This window comes from Podarcis gaigeae (genome assembly GCF_964106915.1).
Source record: "Podarcis gaigeae genome assembly, chromosome: 1".
NCBI lineage: Eukaryota > Metazoa > Chordata > Lepidosauria > Squamata > Lacertidae > Podarcis > Podarcis gaigeae.
The window spans coordinates 118,055,047-118,078,192 of NC_139678.1; the positions used below are offsets into that span (position 1 = coordinate 118,055,047).

The 23,146-nt window shown below is 49.4% G+C and overlaps 1 protein-coding gene across 4 annotated transcripts in view; it reads right to left on the bottom strand.

Moving 5' to 3' along the window:
* GAD1 (glutamate decarboxylase 1) overlaps positions 1 to 21,084 on the bottom strand; it is a 58,754-nt gene extending 37,670 nt beyond the window's left edge. The window contains exons 1-4 of one of the 4 annotated variants that reach the window (XM_083708686.1): positions 20,733 to 21,084; positions 18,494 to 18,655; positions 13,822 to 13,884; positions 1,454 to 1,612 (exon numbers count right to left, since the gene is read on the bottom strand). In XM_083708686.1, the coding sequence (XP_083564812.1) occupies positions 1,454 to 1,612; positions 13,822 to 13,884; positions 18,494 to 18,655; positions 20,733 to 20,799 (451 nt within the window). In that variant the 5' untranslated portion in view covers positions 20,800 to 21,084. Of the gene's footprint in view, positions 1 to 1,453; positions 1,613 to 13,821; positions 13,885 to 18,493; positions 18,656 to 18,865; positions 19,066 to 20,179; positions 20,710 to 20,732 lie in introns of those variants that run through there. The other 3 variants (XM_083708687.1, XM_083708689.1, XM_083708688.1) reach the window with 3 other exon arrangements.
* Between the last annotated feature and the right edge of the window lie 2,062 nt (positions 21,085 to 23,146).

Sequence of the window (23,146 nt, forward strand, 5' to 3'; positions counted from 1 at the left end):
CAGGAAGAATGGAAAAAAATTAAAGACTATTTAGTTAAATATGTTAAGTTAAATTAATTGGAGATGCTTGCAAATAATAGATAGGCTTAGGATTTAAACAGGTAATGTGTTGAATTAATATGTTTAATGCTGAATTGGAATGAAAGAAAGATGTTAAGTGATTAAGTTAATTTTAGAAGAATATTGGTTTTGGAAAACCATCAAAATGATATACATTGAAATTCAACCAGGGGGACAGGAGGAAGTCACTTAATAATGTTACTAAGTTTGGTTTTAATACGGTTGAGATTTATGTTGGTTTGTTTAATTTTTTTTTGAAAATTAATAAAAAAATGGGGGGGGAATTAAAGCTTTCCTAGCCTAGTGTGCTGTTACCAGCAGATGTCTGATCAGGCAAGTGCCCCTGGAAGCCCATATAAGCAAGTCATGAAGGCAACACTTCCCACACACTGTGTACCCTACCCCAGCAACTGCTGTTAATGTCTCTGCACACAGAAGCTTCATATAGCTATGGTGGCTGACAAGCCATTAATTTTGTCCAAATCCCCACTATTAGAACGTCATCTAAAGCTGCTACGCTAACCCCACTTACCTGGGAGTAAGCCCCCTTGAGTTCAATGCAACTCACTTTTTGAGTTGACTCTAATACATTAATATACTTGGGATAGAAGACTCCCTTTTGCCTGTATTCGTGATTCTCCTGTCAATCAGCTTCAGTGGACGACTCCCATTTTAAGTTGTGTGAGAAAGCGTGTGTGTGTTGGGTGAGGGGACACTTATCTTTCTTCACTCTGTGCACAATTCCCCATCAGCGCAATCCCAACCATGTCTACTCGGAAGCAAGTCCTACTGAAATCAACGGGGTTTACTCCCCAGAAAGTGGAGTTAGGATTGCAGCCTTTAAACCTCTATGGACCATCTCTCTCCTCCCACCTGCCCCCCCTCAAATATTAGGGAAGGGCCATAATTCAGTGGTGGGATGCAGAAGGTCTCAAATTCACCCAGCCCAGCATTCTCCAGGTAGGGTGGGAAATATCCCCTTTCTGAGATCAAGGCCAGCCAGCACAATCAATCACTGAGCTACCAATGGACCAATGATTCTCTTAAGCAATGTGCCTGTATCTTTAGGAGAAGGGCTATAGGTTGAGAACTGCTTTCCATTAAGAAAGTCTCATGTTCAGTCCTCAGCATCTTCAGGCTGAAACTCTGAAGAGCCTCTGCTAGTGCTTCTTCTGCAAGAAGCACTGAACTAAATGGACCAATGGTATGACTCAAGATCAGACAACTCAACGCTTCCCCTTTTCTTTTGGGAAAGGAGCCCCTGTTAGTGGGAATGTGCCCTACCTGGGAAGAAAAAGAAGAAGAAGAAGAAGAAGAAGAAGAAGAAGAAGAAGAAGAAGAAGAAGAAGAAGAAGAAGAAGAAGAAGAAGAAGAAGAAGAAGGATTTATTTACCCCGGGCGTAGAGGTTTGAGAAGTCCGTCTCGGTCCTCCGGAACCGGGTTTCCTTCTCGCTGTTCTCGCAGGCCAGCAGGTTCTTGGAAGATTGCCTTTCCTTGAGCGCGCTCACCAGCCGGCTCTTGTCTTCCAGGCTGTTGTTCCTTTGCAAGAACCCTACATCGTTATTACAAGGCGGACAGGTCAGAGGAGGCTTGATCTCGCTTCCCAACATCTTGGCTTAGCAAAAGAACCACCGAGCCGCTCAGGAGAGTTAGCAGGGAAGGGAGAACGAAGGAGACCCTCCGTGCTGCTGATAACCCCACCCAGCAAAGCACCCAGACACACCTGCTCCCCCCACCCCCCCAAACTGGTTCCTGCTTTGCCAGACCCCACCGCCCGTTCCCGCAGTGGGGCTGGTTCTAGAGGATCTCCCCTATCCAGATCGGAGAGGGAGAGTATTTATGGGGAGAGACAACTCGCCCCGAGGAAGGAGAGCTCAAAGGACATCAGCTGCAAAAAGCCAGTCAGGCAAGAAAAAAAGGACGGGGTGCGGGGGGGGGGGGAGACCGCGCGCGCAATTTTTCGTCATTTAGTGCAATGGCAAATCCTTGTTAAATCGATCGGACAGATGCCACTCCTCCAAAAGAGAGACAGGAGGGGAAAGATCCGGACGAAGACAATGGCATCCTGGCAAGAGCCCCCACCTCGTCCCAACTTTCCTTCCCCAGCGGTGGAAGTTTTGTGGACTTCAGGCGAAAGGGGCCCCGTCCGGACTGCCTGGACTGTGATAGGGGCCATGGGCGGCCATCGAAGCCAAGCAAACGAAGAGTGGGTTTGTTTTTTGGAATACCAAAAAAGTAACCTCTCCGAAACAGCAGAATCTGGGAAACGCACACCCCCGCCGCTGCTTTTAAGTCTCTCTGGTTTCCTAGTCAGTCCTGGAACACACAGCTGGACGTGAACTTCACAGTTTTCGGAAGTGATTTCCACTGCAGTCATACAGGGGTCTGTACGCACTAAGCGCAGAATCCCGAACTCCCTTGGAAGGTATGGCCTGCAGTCTGGCTTTTACTTATCCAGGGTACACCACCACCAGTGAAACCGGCCCCATATGAACCACCTCGGACCCTGTGATCCTCATCTGAGGCTTTTGTGTGCTCCCTCCTCCAGAGGCAGGGAGGGTGGCAACAGGAGAACAGGAGAACAGGGCCTTTTCTGCAGTGGCTCCCTGTTTGTGGAATGCTCTCCCCAGGGCGGCTCGCCTGGTGCCTTCATTATGCACCTTTAGGCGCCAGGCGAAAACGCTCCTCTTTAACCTAACCTTTGGCTGATTAAACAGTCTATGGCCTTTTATTTGACCAAACTGCGGGAGGCAGTGGAAGACAGAAGTGCCTGGCGTGCTCTGGTCCATGGGGTCACGAAGAGTTGGACACGACTAAACGACTAAACAACAACAACAATGGCATTTTAGAAGCGTTTGTGGGAGGGTGTGTGTGATTGGTTTGCTTTTGTTTGGTCTTATTGTTATGCATTTTGTGTTCTTGTTTCCTAATTTTATGCGGTGAACCGCTGTGTGACCTTGGGATAAAGGGCGTATACAAATTAAATAAATAATAACAACTACTACTCCTGGAAGGTGGAGGATTGTGTGGTGGTGCTCGTTTTCCAAACCCGGGAACGCAGAACTGCGAAAGGTTCAGGCACACCGCTCGCAACGGTTGTTCTTATTTAGAAGCCAGCTGTATTGATTTCAAAGGCCGATCAGCAGCGCTGTTCAAATCGATAGCATTCAACGTACGGGAGAGATATTGCAGAGGTGTCTATCGGACGGTTTAACAGTAAAGTCAAAGTAGCTGTTTTACTACAAAGGAATTTCAGAAATAGACTGGAAAGAGAAGCTGCTGAATTGCAACTTATTACCAAACTTAAAACCATGGAGAGACCTGGTCTGAACAAAGACGTTGGATTCTTATCTCATTATACATGACAAAGCCATTTTTCACCTTCTCACCCCTTGCTTTTTCCTGTAAGTCCTACTGCAGTCGTTAAGAGTCGTCAACAGGCTCATCATAGCTATCTGCCAATCACCCATTCCCACCACCCTTCTGAGTAATACCCCTCCCCACCTTCTCACTATATAGAAGGGTCTGGTGACTTCTGTTTCAGTGTATCTGAAGAAGTGTGCATGCACACGAAAGCTCATACCAAGAACTAACTTAGTTGGTCTTTAAGGTGCTACTGGAAGGAATTTTTTTTTGTTTTGACTATGGCAGACCAACACAGCTACCTATCTGTAAGCTTTCCCAGTAGTGATGTATGGAAGTGAGAGCTGGACCATAAAAAGGCTGATCGCTGAAGAATTGATGCTTTTGAATTATGATGCTGGAGGAGACTCTTGAGAGTCCCATGGACTGCAAGAAGGTCAAACCGATCCATTCTGAAGGAAATCAGCCCTGGGTGCTCACTGGAAGGACAGATCCTGAAGCTGAGGCTCCACTACTCTGGCCGCCTCATGAGAAGAGAAGACTCCTTGGAAAAGACCCTGATGCTGGGAAAGATGGAGGGCACAAGGAGAAGGGGACGACAGAGGACGAGATGGTTGGACAGTGTTCTCGAAGCTACCAGCATGAGTTTGATCAAACTGCGGGAGGCAGTGGAAGACAGGAGTGCCTGGCGTGCTCTGGTCCATGGGGTCACGAAGAGTAGGACACGACTAAACGACCAAACAACAACTAAAAGCCCCATTTGAATTGAATTTTGTAGCACTTCTTCCTTCAGGGCAGAAACGGTTAGGATCTCAGCCTTAGCATAACAAAGGAGAGCAGCCTCACTGAGATTTCTTCTTCCTTGTTGCTGGAGACATTGATTTAGGGGAAAGGTCCGTGACCCCTCAAAGCGGAGGAAAATGAGTGTATGTGTGGGACGCTCAATCCTCATCAAATGTGCTCTGAAACTGAAATGAGTGCGGCGCTTAGTACTGCGCACGCTTTGCCAGGGAGCGAGTCCCACTGAGATTGGACTAATTTCTAAGCTAACAGGCACATAGGACCAGATTTTAGGATGTGGCTCCCCATCAGGAAATCTAGTTCGGCGCTCGCGCTCTGAAATCCACGGCGAATGCGCGTCCGTCGGTCCAGTGGCGTAGCATGGGTTGTCAGCACCGGGGCAAGGTAAGTAATTTGTGGCCCCTAACCCGTGGATTTGCACCCCCTAACCCTAACCCCCAGATGTTGCGCCCGGTGCGGCCGCCCCCCCTGCACCCCCCACGCTACGCCACTGCGTCGTCCCCGGAGGCTGCTGATTAATCTGTCAATGCTTCCCGGCTCCAGTCAGACTCTACCCCAGCTTTCCGGGTTTGCTTTTCGTTGCCATGGGAACAGATGCCCTATTATGCCTGGCTTCAATAGGACCACCTCGGAGGCTAATCTATATGTTGGAAGGCTGCGCTCGCTTCACATCCTCCGAAAGATAATTATTTCTTTCGTGGGAAGGGGCGGGGGTAGGGGGCGTGAATGAATGCGCCCCCCTCCCGCATCAGTTCGTCAGTATTAAGCTCGCAACGCACATAACTGCGATAGATTTCGACGCAAACGAATTCAAAATAAAAGGAGAACGACCGCTACACTTGTTTTTATATAACCTTTTAAAAAAAGAGAGACTTTCCGAAGAGGATTCTCTCTTCAGTTTGGTTACTTAAAAAAAAAAAAAATTAAGACATAAAAATAACTGTACTTCATGTTTAAGGCTCCCAGTCTCCCTTCCAGAATGGAAGAATGGTATAAAGAGGTATGGGATATAGCTATTTATGATAAATTAACATGTGCCATTAAGGTAAGACGGGGAATATGCAGGAGAAATGATTTTGAGGAGATATGGAGGGTGTTTGTAGAATTTGTAGTTAAAACGGAAAGGGGTCAAAATCATCGCAAGAGGTGTTGAAATTTTGGGACGTTGGATAGTTGCAATGGAATGGTCTCCAGGAATGGGGTGCACATGTTTATTCTTATTTATTTCTGAATATTACTTTTAAAAAACTCAATAATCATAATAACCATAATCAAGGCTTCCAATCTATGCACACTTCTACCTAGGATGAAGCCACATTCAGCATAGTGCGATTTACTTCTGAGTAAACGTGCGTAGGCTGCCACTGCAAAAGTTTGATGGGGAAAGCTCCTCTGAGATTCTAAATTAAGCCATAACGAAAGTTAGCTCCTATTCAGAAACGTTTTAGGTGCAAAGAAACCCGATGGAGGAGCAGGACACCCCACTCCTGGGAAACGTTTAATCCGAAGCAAGTCCCACTCGTGAGTGTAGAATGGGTGGCTCCGAGCCTGTAGCTCAGTAGCAGAGCCCCTGCTGTGCATCCAGAAGGTCGTGGGTTCAACTCGCAGCATCTCCACGAAGGGGATGGAAGTCCCAAAAGGCCTGAAGTCCCAGAAGGCCGCAGCCAGCTCGTGTAGACAAGACAGAGGAGGTTAGATGTACCGGTGCTGTAACACGGAATAGACACTAGCATTGTATGTTTCTGCCCAAACAAGGGTAGGGCTGTTGAAAATAATGGGCGTTAGGTTAGTAGACTGGAGGGTCTACTCTGAGCATAGCTACTAGCAACCATCAGGCCTGATTGGAACCAAGTGGTTGCCTTCTCTGCTGTTGCCTTCAGTGGGGAGCCCGTTGCACGGATCCCATAGCTTCCTTCGAAGAACTGCGTCGTCAGTCGAAGAGGAAGACGTGCGTGCAAGTGCCGGTGTGGGAGGGGAAGCCCCCCAAAGCAGTCGCTATTTCTGTCTTCTCCTGTCACTCTGACTCAGGCTCACGATTTTGGGACGCGCTTCCTTTTCTTCCGGCTCACTCACGCCCTCGCGGTTCCTTCCTCGTGATGACAGGCAGGCCTCCCCCCCCTTCTCCCCCCCCCCATTGCAAGGAGTAGCCCAAGGCAAAACGTCCCGCTGACTTCAGTGGGAGGCAGGAGAGGGGGACGCGGGTGGGGTTTACAGAAAGGCACGTGTCAGCAGACGCTCCCTTTCAAGGCGAAAGCACACGGTGCCAAGAATAAACTTGGGAGGTGTTGCGTCTTTGCTAAAGCGCGCGCGCATCGGACCGAAGAGAGGGGGGGAGCTTGCTTTTTTAAATAAAGTTTTCAGCCGAGGAAGGCTGCAAAACGTGACTCCACTGACTCATCCACCAGAGGTCCCCGCTTGTGACAGGCAAACTCCCGCAATCTTAATTTTAGATTTCTGCTCAAAAAGCGAGAGAGGAACGAATGCAGCGATCGGGAAGCTACTGGTCCTCCCAATGTTTCTGGACTACAACGCCCATCCACCATGACCCATTTGGCATGCTGGCTGCAACCGATGGGAGGCGGAGTCCCATAAATTTCTGGAGGAGCCACAGCTCCCCCACCTCTTGCTCTAAAAGCGGTCAGAGAGGAATTCTCCCCACAAAGTGACTGGGGAAACCCAGACAGATAAGCAGAGTATGGATAAAATAATGCTAATACTAATAATAAAGCCCTGGCAAAGAGAAGCTCAAGATCACCCCGTGGGTGGGGAAATTGAACCTAAGTCTCCCCCTATTATTTATGTCTCTCCAAGTTCAGTTTAGGTTTTTTTGGTGCGTAAAGAGACAGGAAGGGGTCGCTGTTCTCCAAAGAATACGGTTCCAGGAGTGCGCGTGTGCTCTGTGCGCGCGCGCTTGATGCACTGGAGAGGACATCAGCCTTCTTCAATTCCAAAAGGCACTGAGCTTGCCAACAACTGAAAGAATGATAACGGGGGTCCCTTGAGCTGAAGCCCCCACAAAGCGTATTGGAATGGGGTTTGGCCTTTCAGCAAAGGATTAAAATGTGGAGCAACGCGTGGTGGTGGTGGCTATAAAGAAGGACGCAGGTGGCGCTGTGGTCTAAATCACTGTGCCTTTTGGGCTTGCCTATCAGAAAGTTGAGGGTTTGGATCCCCGCAAGATGCTGAGCTCCCGTGGCTCTGTCCCAGCTCCTCCCAACCTAGAAGTTGGAAAGCACGCCAGTGCAAGTAGATAAATAGATATCGTTGCAGCAGGAAGGTAAAAGGCATTTCCGTGCGCTCTGGCTTCCCTCAAGGTGTTCTGTTGTGCCAGAAGCGGTTTAGTCCTGCTGGCCACATGACCCAGAAAGCTGTCTGTGGACAAACGCAGCTCCCTCTGTCTGAAAGCGAGATGAGCGCAGCAACCCCATACTGTAGTCGCCTTTGCGCTTAACCGTCCAAGGGTCCTTTACCTGTTTACCTATAAAGAGCCGAGAATTCAGCCAAAGTCAATCACTCTCAGATCGCCAATGGACTCCAGGAATTAAAGGGGGCTTGACTTCGTTAGATCGTGGCCCTAAGAATTTAGTAGACCCGTCGGTCTCCTTGAACAAGTGGCACAGATAACAGGAGCGTCCCTGTCTGCCGCATTGGATTTCTTCTATTTCTCCTTGGCGAGGCTTACTTGATAACCATCAACTGTACTAGTTGTGCTATTCTTCTGTCCTTCGGTGCATCCAGAAAGGAGGGCGGGAGTCCTACGCTGCTCATTTCCAGAAAAGTTAATTAAAACGAGATCTAGCGGGGCCTGTCTAGAGCCAGCCAGGGCTGCCCCCCCTTTCCTCCTCCCATTTAAAGATTTAATCAGTTATTCTTGTTTTAAAAAACAAACCAAATTGAACTTCTGTGAGGATGATGTATCAGGAAATCTTCAGCTAATAAAGTTAACCAGGTTGCTGCATCCACGCGACGTTGAAGTAATAGGTACAAATTGGGCAATTATTTTACAGTAGATTGTCTCTCCCTTCCCCACTCTCCTAGAAGGTAATTCGACTTGATCTGACGCTACTGGGCATATAAAAGGAAGCCAATTATTTTCAGGGCAAGATTTAAAGGCCTTAAAGAAAATAGTATTAAACTACTGAGAGGCATAGTTATAGAAAAATGACAATTTGTGTGTTTGTGTGAGCGAGCGAACGAGAGAGACTCTTTAAACACAGCTCATCCCATTCTGGATTCGAACATCGAAAACTATAAGGTGTTTATTTAAATAATAATACTGCTCTATAGTCAAAGGGAGGGCTATGAATTTTGACTACTAGACCAGTCTGTCTCCATTGGGACCACAGGACTGGGTTGCTCATAAGATAGAGCGGAAGCAGGAAGCATAACTTTCCCTTTTTTAAACGTTTCCCTTTTTTTTTTTAAAAAAAGGCAAATTCCCTTATTCCGAATAGGATTTCCCTTAAAAAAAGGGGAAAGTTGACAGCTATGGCAGGAAGGAATAACAAAATCCCAGCTCCACTATAGCGCTCTCTGACAGACCGCCCCCTAGCTTAAGGTCTCTATAGACCACCTTTGAGAGCAAGCGACCCAACCTTCCGCAGCCTTTTCGTTTTCGACCTCGCTCTATTACAGCGGCCGTGAGGACTAGAAACGAGAGCGACTGCGTTCTATAGTCCGCCCACCCAAGAACCACCGCAGAAATTTTGTGAATGTTCTACTGAAGCCTCATTGGATAAATCCGAGCGCGGCTCACATTACATAAAGGAGAGCATAGCCAATTAGGAAAGGAGTCCTACTTCACTCTGATTGGCTGATGGGGAAGGGCGTTGAGTTCGCTTCTTTCTAAAACAAGCAGCGTATTCCTTCCGGCTGCGAGTTGGGTCTAAGAGACAAAGGAACACGCAACAAAATACCAAAATGGAAGAATGGCAACAAAACGATTTGAATACTCGAATTAAATAATTATACCGGGAAAACAAGCACTGGGGGCAGCAGAGAATAAATTACTTTCCACTCTGATTCGCCTCAGAATAGAGAAGTTTCCCTAGTCTTTCTGTACCTTTGAACATAAATTGAACCAGGCATTTATTTCCATTGCGCATCATGAATGAATGCGAAACACCGAAACCGACCCAAGGGCACAAGCTTGGATGATACTGAAAAGTTTTAAGAATCTAAACTTGCATAAAAGGAAACAGTTTTATGGGTCCTGCTTTCCTAAATACTGTTCAGGTCGAACGACTGCAGTTTAACTGGTTTGCAAGTTAACGGATTTATTTATTTTTCATTTATTAAACCAATGTATCCACCATCTCACAGGAAGTAGTGTGTGGCCTCTATGATGCGTCCCGCTGGAAGTGTTCTCTGCTTCGTTCCTAGAGGGTTTTCAAACCTAATCGCTCCCGTAAAGAGCTTTCTATTAGTGTATAGCTTCTGGGATGCACTGTGGTAACTTTTGCGGTAGTTTTAAGATCTCTGTGGTTTCTACTGGGCTGAACAGAAGGGATATGTGTTGTGTGTTTCTTTTATTTTTCTTGCTTTGGAGACTTCCGAATAAGAACTCTTGTGTCCTTCGAGAACTTCCCTAACTAGGTGTCAGAGTGATGTACCAAGCGGGGAGGGGCGGTTCAAATCTCCTTGACGTCTTTAGGGGACAGGTGAGATATATAAAAATACAATATGGCCTCATGTTCCCTGTTCTGTTCTTTGGCACCATCGCGTTTGGCAATTCTTCATCCTGCGCGCATTTACTTAGGAGTGATTTCCACGGGACGCAGCGCGACTTATTTCCCTGAATAAACATGCCTAGGCGTGGTCAGCATCGATCAAGCAGCACAAATCCTAAACCCGTTATATTTGCGGAAAATATACCCCGCTGGATTTCGGTGGCCTTTCTTCCCAATTGTGCGGCAATCCTTTGCACTCTTACTTTGGGATAACAGCGCAATTCTAAACATGTCTCTTCACTCAAGAAGCAAGTTCCATTGAGTCACAGTTCCAGGTAAAGGATTGCAGCCACCTAAGTCACACTGAGTTGGCGGTCGCAGTCTTGGCGAGACGCCCCTTTATCCAGACTCTACGTCCCTGGAAACTCCACGGGGAGAAATCGGAAAGTCCGCTGAAATCAAAAGAAGTTGAGGCGAGGCCGCTTTGCATTTACTTACTTATTTATTTATGTGAATAACTATTTTCAGGGTGCGATCGCTCCCGCCAGGGTTTGTAGGCGCTAAAAGACAGTCAAAGCAAGGCAAGGGAGCAGCGCTGTCTGACAACAAGTGCTTTCTCAGAAGTAAATCGAATTCTGTAGGATTTGATCTCAATTCAGATCTCTGAATGACTTCGTCCCCCTGGTGGGATCCCGAGATCTCTTGCCCCTCCCTCTTTTTGCAGACACCAAAGGAGCTTGAGGAACCGGGATCCTCAAACAGAGTTGCTAGTTCTCGGGGGGAGATTATAATTCACCGTAGAGGTGAGGAACCGGCAGCCCTCCGGAAGTCGATGGACTCAAAAGCCCATCAGGTAGTACGGTCAATGGATGATGGGTGGATGTTAGGCTCCAGCAGCAGGGAGCAGTGCAGCAAGTTTTCCAGGCCTGGTTTATATAATATCTCAAACGGAAAATCTTGTATCCACGGGTGGTGTGGGCGCCGGGAAAAGAAATGCGAATATTCCTGAGCTTAAATACAGTAATTTTCTCACATCTTCTGCCTTTCCGGCTAGACCAAGATGCACAGCATCACCTCCATAATAATTTATTCACAGCTGGCTTAAAAAAATAATAATCTTCAGTCCGCTTTTTAGTTAGGTCTGCCTTTCGCGAAAGTTACTTCGGCGTTGCACAGACATCTGGGTTAGGTGCCTCAAGTCCGGCGAGACGCCTTCACAACTCTGGACAAAACGGGTGATTGGTCCCCTATAAGTCGGCACGTTTTTGCTCCAGGAAGCATCCGCCAGCCAGCGCCTGCCTTCGGAGACCATAATACTCGCTTTGATGGGCTGGCTAATTAACTGATCAATCGCGCAGGGTAATCGACTTGAAAGTCCTTAATGGCCCGGCAACCGGCGACGTTTGGAAGCGCCAGACGCAACGAAGGGATTTACATACACACACAGACGATGGAAATTTGATTCCCAACTGTGAGAAATCAGACTCTTTTGAATTTAATATGGAAAGAATTAAAGTGGATCTAACTAATCTGCGCGCATCTCACCCTGCCCTTTCCCCATAGGGAAGCCTGAAACCAACGAACAAATCTAACAGCGATCAAATGGCTGCAGCTTAAGGAGGTCCCGTTGTTTAAAATTTCTAAATTAGCTTAGAAATGTATGTATTTCATTATGTGGGAGGATGCAGGCGCGCTCAACCCCGCCCCGAGCAAAAATAATGAAGAAACAGTAGGCCACAAAACACCACCACCAAACGAGTCTTGGGACACCTTAAAGACTAAGTGCTCTAAACCACCAGCTGGACTTAGCGGCTCAGTCCAAAACGTTCTATACTCTGCAGGTCTGGATTTAAAGCCTTTAACAGCTGGACCGGTTTGGGGATCGCGCTGTTGCCCACCGTGCTGCATTGACAACGGTCGCTGAGAGCGCGCGCAGTATTTTCAGCGGTCTGTATTTGTTTAGTGGCAGCAGAAGGGTTGCCCCTCCATAAACCCCGGTAGTCTAGCAACCAGAGGCAGCGGCGCGTTACTTTATCAGTTCTGCTTGCCGAGCTAAATTAAAATGATGATGAAAAAACCCTCGCCTCTCCAGCCACTGAAGGGCCCAGCAAGGAAACGGCCCATTAAGCCCAGATCAGGAGCTATTTATAGAAGAGGAAGAAGTTAATAGCAGTCCTTGCTTCGCCTCCAAGGCAACCTCTGCTGGGCTGGAAGGGTTAAAGCAACCTCGGCGCTGGTGCTTTTCAGACGCGCCTTAATTCCGGCTCCAAACTCCCGCGTGTTTTCGTCGTCTTTAAAATACACCACCACCCTCTGGCATGCTGAAATATTAGTGAAAAACGTGTGAGTGCGTGCTTGCGTGCATGCAAGTGCATGTTTAAGTGCAGCCCCACACACGTGATTTGATGAAAGCGCTTCTCTCTCAGCCTGATCCTATGTGTGTTTACCCAGAAGTCCCTAACCCGAGCCTTACTCCCAAAAATAAGCGCGCAAAGGGCTTCTGTTGAAAGGCCGGGAGTTTGTGCGTATTTTCCTGGGAGTAAACCCCATGGAGTTCAGTGGGGTTTTCTTACCAGCAAGCTCACAGGACCGGGCTTTTGTTAAACGCATTTAAAACCTCCAAAAGCAAAACATGGACCAAGGTTTGGCTGGGCTTAGGCGACCCCGCCCCCTTCTTTCCTAGGCGTTATAAAGAAATCTAAAGAGAGGCAGACAGTCTCGTTATCCGTAAATGAATCTCTTGCTGTAGCGGGTGCAATCTGACGGCATATTATTTGCTGGCCTTCCTCTTCCCTTCACTTCAAGACACCCGAGCGCTGACTGGCTGCCAGCCTCCTATCTCGCGGACGCAGCAGCCTGACGAATGGCTCTTTAATAAGGCTCTCGTTAATCTTTCTCCCCCAGGAGATCCGTATTTTCTGGGCCGATAAGGTTGAAAAATTTCAGACAGTGAGATGTGGCAAAGCAGCCCCAACTCGCCGCCTGGCAAGCGATCCCTTCCTCCTGCTGCTCGCTCTCGCCTTCGGTCGTGCGCCGCCGCCACACCCCCTTCCCCAGCCTTCCTCGACTGCCCCCGTTTCACAGGGTCGCCGGAGGGAGCTGGATACCCGGAGGCTTCAGGAGGAGTTACCCCCTTCGAGGTGGACAGGAGGAGCAGAATCGCGGAGATGCCTTCTTCCTAAAGCTAGCCCTGTTTAATCTACCAGCAGCATCGCACGCGCAAAAAGACCTGCAGTTCTTTTTGGGCAGAGGATCTCCCGTCTAAGGAACCTCTTGCAAATGCACACAGGTGTCGCGCTATCCATCTGCTAAACGCCCATCTCGCTTCAAACGCCCTGGGGGGGGGGGGAAGGCCTGTGGTGTATTTCCAGCAGCTGCAGTTGTTGTTTTCTAGCTCCAGTAGGTCAATTTAACGGGGAACCAGTAAATTCTACCTCCAGCTGCGCTTTGCCCTGGCTGCTGACGGTCTGTGTTTGCGTCGGACAGTAGAGGGCGCAAGAGCCTCTAGCACAGGATTAGAGAGAAGCGCCAATTTCGCTCTTACACAGACACACAGCCCGCCCATCCCCACCACCTCCTTGAAAACGAATTTGGGGTATTGCTGATGGTTGCCTCGTCGCACTTCTCCGTGGGCGGAGGAAGAGGGGAGGAGAAACGTTTCTTTGCGGTTCGTTCCCGTTTCTCGCGTTTATCTGCAGATAAAAGAGGTGGCCTACTTTTTCTCTGGTCGGCCAACCCAGTTGCTTCAGAAAGGGAGCGATGATGGGCTTAAGCAAGTGATAAAAAAGCTTCGGGGATGGTTGTGGATTCAAGACAAAGCCTGAAGGAGGGAAGGAGGTGAGAGAGAAGTAAAGAGAAAGAGACACAGACACAGAGAGAATATGACCGGAGCTACACGATTATTTTGCGCGCGCATCTTTTCACTTACCACATATCTTCAGCCCGATTTTCTTCGTGCAGCCATGAGCCACACCACACCAGGTGTCATAAGCTGAAAAGAACAGAGACGAGAGGTTTATGGCCGTGGAAATGAACGGCACAGCCTACTTTGCAATCCCCAGCTGCTGTGCTTCGAAGGAGCGGCAGACCTGGCTCTAAAAAATATACTGCAGCTCTCAGAACGCAAACGAAATATTTAGCAGCCCCACTAGCAGACCATAATGTTCTGCTAGACAAAAGAGAGAACGGGTCCCAAAAGGTGACTGACTGATCGCACTGGCGATTTGGGGTAATGAGGGGACGGCAATTACACTGGCATCTCAATCTTAATTTACCTTATTGCAGCAGATCCCACTCAAAAGGTGAATGGGCAAACAGTTTTAGCCGGCCAGAAGCAGAGTGCCTTCTCCACTGTCCTAGAAGGGGTTATTGGAGAGGTGTGGTGGGAGCGAAGACTTACGCAGGACAGGGACTGCTCCAAGCGGAACGCATTTTATCTTTCTGTTTTCTACCCTCATGGCAGCTAGAAGGCTTAACTCTAAAACGAAACGTCTTTGGGGTCATCAAGAATGCCTCCGGTATGAATGTGAGTGCTGGTGGCGGAAAATGGCAGGCCTCCATTCTCAGCGTAGCTACCTGCATCTTTTCGCACAGGTGTGTTTGCTTTACGTTAATGTCTCCAGGTCAACGCAAGGACTGGGAGACATGCAGTCGTTGGTCCAAACAAAGACATAGTTCCACTTCCCCTGTGATATCTGGTAGGAGCACAACAAAAGTCTTTGTTATCTAGTCGCAGCCCCATTAGACAAGGGAAATAAACCTCATGCCGCCGCCCCCTTCCCCAGCTTTCTGCTATTCCAAGTTCCCCATCAAGCCTCCAGTTTGTGATTTCCGTGGTCTTTTAACAAAGTCGAGCACGCTCTCCTTTTAAGGGAGCCTTTGGGGCCAATGAAGGAATCACGAGGTGGGTGGTGGGTGGGAGGGAATAGCAGGTTGATCGCGCAGGCGAGTCAGTGGTGAGTCGCTGGCAGTATAGGTACCAGCCGGAAGATGGGAAGAGACAAAGCAGCTGGAGGAGAGAGAGAGAGAACTGACTATCTCCTAATAATTTATTGGCACGGCTCCAGGAAAGTGGCAGCTTAAAATAAACTGGCATGAAATGGGGTCATGGAAGAGTTCAGGAATTAATTGGGTGAAAAATAGTATTTGACTAGATGATCAGACTTGCATGACTAGGTTGCAGCCGGAATGACGAGTCAGGGAGACACATTGAAAGGCCCCTCACGTCCTCCTGCTCCCCATTTTTCGAGACAACCCCATTCATACTGCCCGCAACCCCTATCAGGCAGTTGGAACACGCATTGCGCTGTCCATCTCAGGCGGTGCTGAAAGTGCGAGAGGCTGCAACGACCTTCAATTAGGTTTAGGCAAGTGTGAGTTAGTTTGGGGCGCTAACTGAAACGAGAGAGGGCAAATAGAAAGGGATAAAGTAGGGGAGAGACAAAAAACAACAACTCACAAACAAATCACAGAAGGAAGGAAACAGAAAGATAATTGATTGCCAACCATCAAAGCCCCAGCGGGCCGAGAGACTTCAAGAGGCCTGGAGAATTGGAAACGGCTCTGCCACGGTGTTAAGGAATACAGTAGTAAGCCCCACTGAACTTAGGGGGATTTACTTCCGAGTAAGCCTATTTGCCAGCTGGCTTCCATGCCCAGTAACTGCAGCTCTGCCAATGACTAACCCGGATCCTAAGAAAGGATACCGTGTGAATGTAACCCAGAAGGAAAAGCGTATATTCTGACTCTTTAATCTCTAAAGCGCTAGTGGTATTATAAAATATGTTTTCAAGTTTAAAGGGTATGCGTGTATTATTCAGGAGGCGGCCTAAATGAAACCTAAGCTGCATGTCCCAAATCACGGATACTGGCAATGCCTGAAGAAGACAACTAGCTTGCCTGACTGCCGTGTATTTCTGTGAAATTCAACTTGAAATTCCTAACTGGATTTCCAATGTGCTTCCCCCCACACTACTCCTGGAAGAAATTAGAAAGAGAGGGAAATGGAGGAGCCCATCCGAAGCAATTAATGGAGTGGGGTGGGAGAAGGAAAGAGAAAAAAAATCGATTGCCAATAAATATATAAATAAGCAAAACACGGTGGGTGGAGTTAAAACCCTGCATTGGAATTGTGGAAACAAGCACACCCCGTTTCTCCAAGGGACCAAAAGCTGGGCCTGTAGTAAAGTCAGTGCTTAACTGAGGGACGCAGGAAAGGAGGAGGGAGAATAAAGGTTCTAGCTAGCGGTGTATTACTTGGCCATTGTTTTAGGTCCCAATACAAAGGGGGTAACTGCTCCGGAGTTCAGGTTTATGGCCTTTGTAGCTGCATCCTTTCGGGACCCCCTGGTTCCAACGCAACTTCCTTTCAAAAAAGATCGCCAGGCTTTCCATGCGATCCACACCCCTTGAAAGCAGGTGTCCGTTGGCATTCGTGGAGCTCGTTTTAAGCATGGATGCAACCACAGTCTCAAACCGGCATGTCGGAGAGGTCAGCAAATCCCCCCCCCGCCCCGCACTGCCCCTTGGAAAAAAGGACAAAAATGTCTAAATGAAAAGGCTGGGCTTTGGCTCTGCCCGCAGTGCGCGCTGGGTCTCGCGCCTTTACTACCACCCCTTCCACGCTGTTTGAAAAACGCGCCTGTAGGGGGCGCTCTGGCCGGGAGGACCAGAAGAGGCAGGAAGGCGGGCGCGAGAAGACGCGCCCAGGGAAATGGTGGCGAGGTACAGAGCGCATCTGAAGGCGTGGAAGGCATAGCTGTCAACGTTTTCATTTTTTGTAAGGGAAATTCCCTTATTCCGTATAGGATTCCTCGCAAGAAAAGGGAAAAGTTGACAGCTATGGGGAAGGGGGATTCCAAGCTTAAGAGTTGGAGAGATGCTTGCTGAGGTGGGGATGTATGGCAAAAAAAATATGGGGGTTGTTGTGGTCGAACTGGAGCCACCAGGCAGAGAGGGAAAGGCGCAGGGAAAGAGAGCAGAGAAGAGGAGGGCGGGAAAGGGAAGGGGAAGAAGACAAATGGCGCGGGTGGAGAGCCCTTCCAGCGGGTCAGCGCGCTGGAAAGGCGCAAGGACGGCGAGGAGGCAGCGGGAGAAGGTCGCCTCAGGTGAAAGGGAGGAGGCCGCCCGGCTGCCGAAGAAGGACAACCGGAGAGGACGAAGGACAGGGCGCCGGGGAGCCGAAAGGGAAGGCGGGACCGGAGAGTGGCAGGCGGGAGAAGCAGCTCTGACAGGACTTTAAGACGCCTCAGGCGAGGCGGAGCATGACCAGGAGAGGAGGCCAAGGGACACGCGCCACACACACCACCTCTTCCATCCCTTCCCCTCAATCACGCGCGCGCTCCCGCAGCCGGACCAGGAGGCGGGAGAGAGGGAGCGCGCAGAGAGAGAGCCGTCGGGAAACAATAGGCAATGGCCGCGCGAGCGCGGGAAGAGGGCGCGCAGCCCGCGCTGCTCCCTGCTGTGAGGGAACCTGACAGGAGGCCGCATTCCTTGAAATGGTCGCGGAGGGAAGGGATTCTTCCTGAGGAGATACATCACACACGCACACACATACACAACACCGCGCTCGACCCTTCTTTTCTTGTGTGTAACCCCCCCCCCCAATAAAAGCCCGCCACGGGTTTCCTTTAAACGCCTTGAAACCATTAGGCGAGCTTTTGGCGAAAGAAAATCACCACACAAACACAAACAGGCGCCAGCCGCCACACACACACAAAAAGCTATTTTCGCCCGGTGGGTTTAGCCTCCCCTCATGTGGCCCAATAATGAGGGGGGTGTCCATGCTTCACAACCCCTTCCAAGGGGGGCGGACCCCTTCCCCGCTTTTTGCCAAGCTTCCATTTATCGCCCCCCCCCTTTGGGTGATTATGTCGTCCAGGCTTCTTATTTCGAGCCGCCGCCGCCGCGCCCCCTCCTCCCGCCTTTTTTTCCCATCCGCGGGGTTGCCGAATGTCTGTCTAGCCGAAAGCTATAAACCCGGCTCCTTCGCGCCCTCCCCTTCCGACTCACACCTTAATAACTCCAGGCAAAACACGGGGCAGTTAGGGACAAGGGATGGGGGGGGGGGAGCCTCTCGAATAGCCTCCATTGGCCCCCTGGATCAGAGATTACCTCAGGGAAAAGAAAAAGAAACGGCGGGAAGGGACTCGCGCCGCGCGTCAGAAACCACCGGTGGAACTTGGCGCCGGCCGGGTCTGTCAGCCCGAAAAACGGTCGGAGACCCCGACCCGCCCCTCACGCCCCGCGTACAAAGTCCTCCTCAGCGAACAGGGTTTTTTTTCCCCTCCCCACCTTGCCACCCCTTCTCTCGTTTTTGTAGCAATGGCCCCAGATTCCTTGGTTCCTTTGTTTTCCCCCACGCCCACCACCCCCACCACCCCACGGTTTCGTGTGTTTTTTTTGGGGGGGTGGTGGTGGAGGGAAAGGGGTTTCTCGTTCGAAGGCGAGCTTCCATGTCGGTCGCGGTAGTTTTGGTGGCGAATGTCGAATTTTGTGGGGAAGCCACCCACCCACCCGCCGAAAAAGGACGACGACGACGCGTGGCCGCCACAACCGCGGCAGCAAACGAAGGCGGCGCGAGACGGGAAGGCGAGACCTACTTGTGGGTCGCAAGTTGCTCGGATTGGGATCCGGAGCCGTGTTGGACGAGGACGGGTCCGAGGTCGCCATGAGGTGCTGAGGCAAAGCCCTTGGATCCCGGGCTGCTTCGTCGTCTTCTTCTTCTTGCCTTAGCCTTCCTCCGATCCCAGCAGAATGATTTACTGCAAGGGAAGAGAAAGGCGGGTTTAGAGAGGGTGTGTGTGTGTGTGTGTGTGTGGTTGTGTGTGTGTATTTCGGGCTGTGACTATCGGTCCCCCCCCGCCCCCTCTCTTTCCTCTCGCTTCGGCCAAGGCGCGACGAGAAGCCATTCAACTGGGCGCCAAGTCGCAGGCCGTCGGAGGTGGGGAGGGCAGGGCAGGCACAAAAGGGACCTTGTTGCACCTCCAGCGCGGGGAGAAGGAGAAGGATCCCTTTCTTCCTCGGAGGTGCGCGGATCTCTCGCCCGCCTTCTCTCCTCAGACAAAGCGACGTGGCTGGAGAAATGGCTGGAGGCGACGACACCTCGTTGGTTTTTATGAGGCAGCGCTCGCTGGCTGGCGAGCGGGGGAAATGTCTGGACGGGGCTGGCGAGCCGAGCACGATCCGTCTTCGCCCCTGGAAGCAAAGCGGCGGAGGGGAAGGGCAGGTGGGAGGAGGAAGAGGAGGGAGAGGAGGAGGATGGCCGCCGCCGCCGGCCACTCACTCACTCACTCACTCACTCGACGCCCCTTCTTGCTCAATGGGCAGCGAAGGAGGCGACGGCTCGGAGCGAATGAGGAAGCGGAGAAGCACGTCGGGAGAGGAAGAGACCGGCGATGGCTTGAGGAAGAAAGATCTCCGAGGGATCCCGGTGGTGGTCCCCGGGGCGCCCTCTCCCTTCGCAGGTTTACGAAAGGCAAACGGAACGACGTCGAGGGAGGCGAACTGGGGGGCAAATATTGCGGGAAAGGAGCAGCCAAGCCGATCTATTCTTATAGGGCAACTTGCGCCTCTGAATGCGCACAAACGAATTATACAATGAATGAATGAATGAAAATTGAGATGTTCTACAGGGGCTGGCCTTCCTGGGGCTCGCTCTCTCCACGCGTGTTCTTGCTTTGGGAAGACATTTCGTTGCGCGTCCAGCAACCTTCTTCCGGAGGTTCATTGGTCGTCAGGAAGCAGAGGATCGATCAATACATGATCTCAACCTCATTCGGGAGTTTGGACTTCAAAGCTGTTTGGTCCACGTTATTTAATAATAATGATTTTGTTTAAAAAAAAACATCAAAATCTAAGCTCAAGGGAAATAGATAGGTTTAATTTTGGTCAAGATTTAACACCTGTCACCGTGGCATCATCACCAAACGAAAAAAGTTATCGTGAATAAAGTGCACCTCGGGGTGTTGGGTCAGCGGGGTGAAGGATTGCATCCTGTCTACACGCGTTTAATTTCGAGTCCCAAACCTGAATCTCCGGAGGTAGAGAAAGAACGAGAGAGAGAGAGATGCGGGGATACGTCCTGGGCCAAAGTGGAAAGTGAAGTAACAGGTTATTCCTCGTAAACATCAGCTTTCCATTACCGAATATCCTTTCCTCAATTCTAAGTACGGAGACAGCCCTACCGTCTCGAAAGAAAGCCTCCAAAATCCTCCGGGAACCCAAGAACGGAGGGGCGAGTTCTTTTTCGTTGGGGGAAAAAAAATAATAATTCAAGAGAGACTTACCAACCCAGGCTCCAACTCCAGGAACCCAAACGGCGGAGGATGGAGAAATCTTCGTTTTGGAAGAACTTCGCCGTTTATAAACTCCGCCACGAACGACGTCGGAATATCAATGGCTTCCCTGGCATTTAATTCGAGATGACCTTAGCGCCCCCCCCCCCAATACTTCAGATTCGCCTTTTTTTTTTTAAAAAAAAGCCTGAATCGCCGGCTGATCTGTTGCGACGCAGGCATGAGTCACTGCTTCTGCCAGCGCCTCCACCTCGCTTTCTCCAAGATGGGAAGCCAAAGAGCTGGAGTTTGGGAGGGCAGGAGTGCGGGTGTTGACTAAGGCGGCGAGAGAGGGAGGGGGTGCAAGAGAGAGAGAGAGACAGACAGAGAGAGGAATCACGCGCCTCCAAGCGTTGCGCCTTCCCAAGCGAGCGTGATTCACTCGCAGGTGTGCAGGCGGTTCCCCCAACGAAGAGCGGAGTGGAAGGAGCCGGTGTGGTTTCGCACCTCGATTCTGAATCCAGATCACGGCTGACCCGAGAAGGGATTCTGTGCGCATACTTACCGCACTCCGATTGCTGGAAGGAGAGGCTGTTTGCCTGTTCAGACCAAGGTGTTCGCGTGATCTTCATGGGTCCAGATCACGCCACGCCACACAGAGCCTTGCATTCCTGCTTCCACGAGGGAGTTTTGCCGTCCTCTCTCCGACGAGTCTTCTTTATAAAAGTTGGCTCTTTAAAAGCCACCTGCTCGATCCTAATTTGGGTTGATGGTCGCTTCTCTTTGATAGCAACCTTATTAGCGCCCGGAACATGTTGGTCGTACTCTTGAGCAATCGTCTTAAAAAGAAGGATTGGGGGTGGTGGTGTGTGTCTTCCCTTCTCAATTCATTTGGAGGAGCTTAGAGAATTTTTATAAAGCCCACCGTCCATTTATTGCCGTCTACGAAGGGGGCGGGAATCCAAAGCTTGAATAATTATTTTGGATCTGTCCACTGGGGGGCACCAAGGAATCAAAGACGGGATTGCTCTGCATCTAGTCCGTTTACAAAGCCGCCTTGTTGTTAGAAGACTCCGATTTAGCAACAGACACACGAGTATCAAACTCGGTTTCTTTACTGCACCCATCCACTAAAAATAAAATTGAAGGGGAGAGTAGAAGCCTGTGGCCCCCAATAGCATCCGGAGCTTTAATAAATATTCCACTTTCTGCCAATACGTGAAGGACGTTTTATCTATAGCGCTGGAAAGCGACTAGCCCGATGAAAAAACAAGCGCCTGTCTAAGGGAAAATATACAGTGTTGTGGACACACACACACACGTGCTACGGGCGTGAAAGATTTCTACCAGAGGCCAAACAGCAACACTGTAAAGGTGTCAGCCATATCTCCTTTCTGAAAGACTCCTTCGTGAAAACTAAGTTACCACCTTCACCGGGAGATCTGCAGAACTGAGGCAAGATGATGATGATGATAATCATAATAATCATAATAATTTTATGATTTGTAGCCTGCCCATCTGAATACACTTTGCTATACAGGAGAAATGTCTGAGCACTTGGAGCCCTATCCCAAGTACGTATAATTACATATAGTGCTTTTTATGTGTCAAAGCTAGTCTTCCGCTACACAAACCCGTGTATTCATAATTTCAGGGTGCCCTCCCACCCAGCCTGGAGCTTAACTTTTCTCATAATACCAAGATAGAATCCTGCCACCTGCGTGATGAGTGTTACGACAGGTTCTCGCTAGCATATGCCATTTAGCAAGTGTGCTCTCGCAATACTGAGCCCTACTTATACAAATCAAACGATGATTATTTTATCGAACATTCCTGTCTTATAAGGGAAAAAAAAGAGAGGCAAATAAGCCGACCCCCTGATGTTCATTCCGCGGCAGGTACCCAAAGATAATGGCCACCGTATGGCTCACAGCAGGCTATTGTTCCGAAAGATGCAGGGCGATTGCACAGTGAGCCATCGATTCAGCACCTCGGACAGCAGCACTTAGCGCAAAGGAGGTCTCGGTAACCAAAGCGACTCTGATTTGCCGAAGGAAAAAAAAACGAAAGCAACTCCATGGAAGGGGGTTTGAGACGAAGGTGGAGGCGGCGAGTGCTTAAAATTTTGCAAAAGCGGTGTTGATCCAACCCAAGGGCCTCCTCTCACTGGACATTTATTACTTAGGCCCGCGGTAAAATGTCACCATTTGTCATAAGGGTCCATTATGGGAAGCATGTCAGACCTCGTGGATAGGAAAAAAGGGAAAAGGCGACGGCCAGAGAAGCGCTGCAGACACAGCCACAAGGAATGCCCGTTTAATACTAATGCATCTGCAGACGGAAAGCGCCCCACATGGTGGCAGCTGGTCCTTTGAAACCAGGGGTTGTGCTCAGAGCACTGAGAGACACCTCCTTATCAAAGACTTCACTCACTAGAATACAAAACAACATATGCAAGATCCCCAAACTGCTCCCAACTGAAGGCTGACGCCCCCTTCCAGATTTATTTGTCTTTTAACCATGGCAGGAATGGGACATTCAAATAATGTTACAATGTACTTTTTTAAAGGAGTAATTATTAATAATAATTTTATTTTTGTCCAGGATAAACACATGGCACTTCGGCTACTCGCAGACTTAGGGAGGAGCATTAAGAAATCAGTTCTTAGATGTGAATGATGGCATTTGATTCTGCAGAAGCTTTTAACTTCTGAATAAATGTCTAGGGAAGGCCACAGCAGCCTATGCAAATAATATCCTCACCTATGGGTCTCCCAAAATAAGCAATTATTATGAAAATAAAACACCCAGAAATGCTATTGATAATTACAAATCACTTTTCATAAATAACAGTTTAAAGCAAAGAACTTTTGCTGAAACAGATTTCAGCATAATCCACAATAAATAAAAAGTGGGACTAAAAACCAACAGAACTATTATACACCCATTATATAAGAAATATTTTTTTTTAAAGTGTTT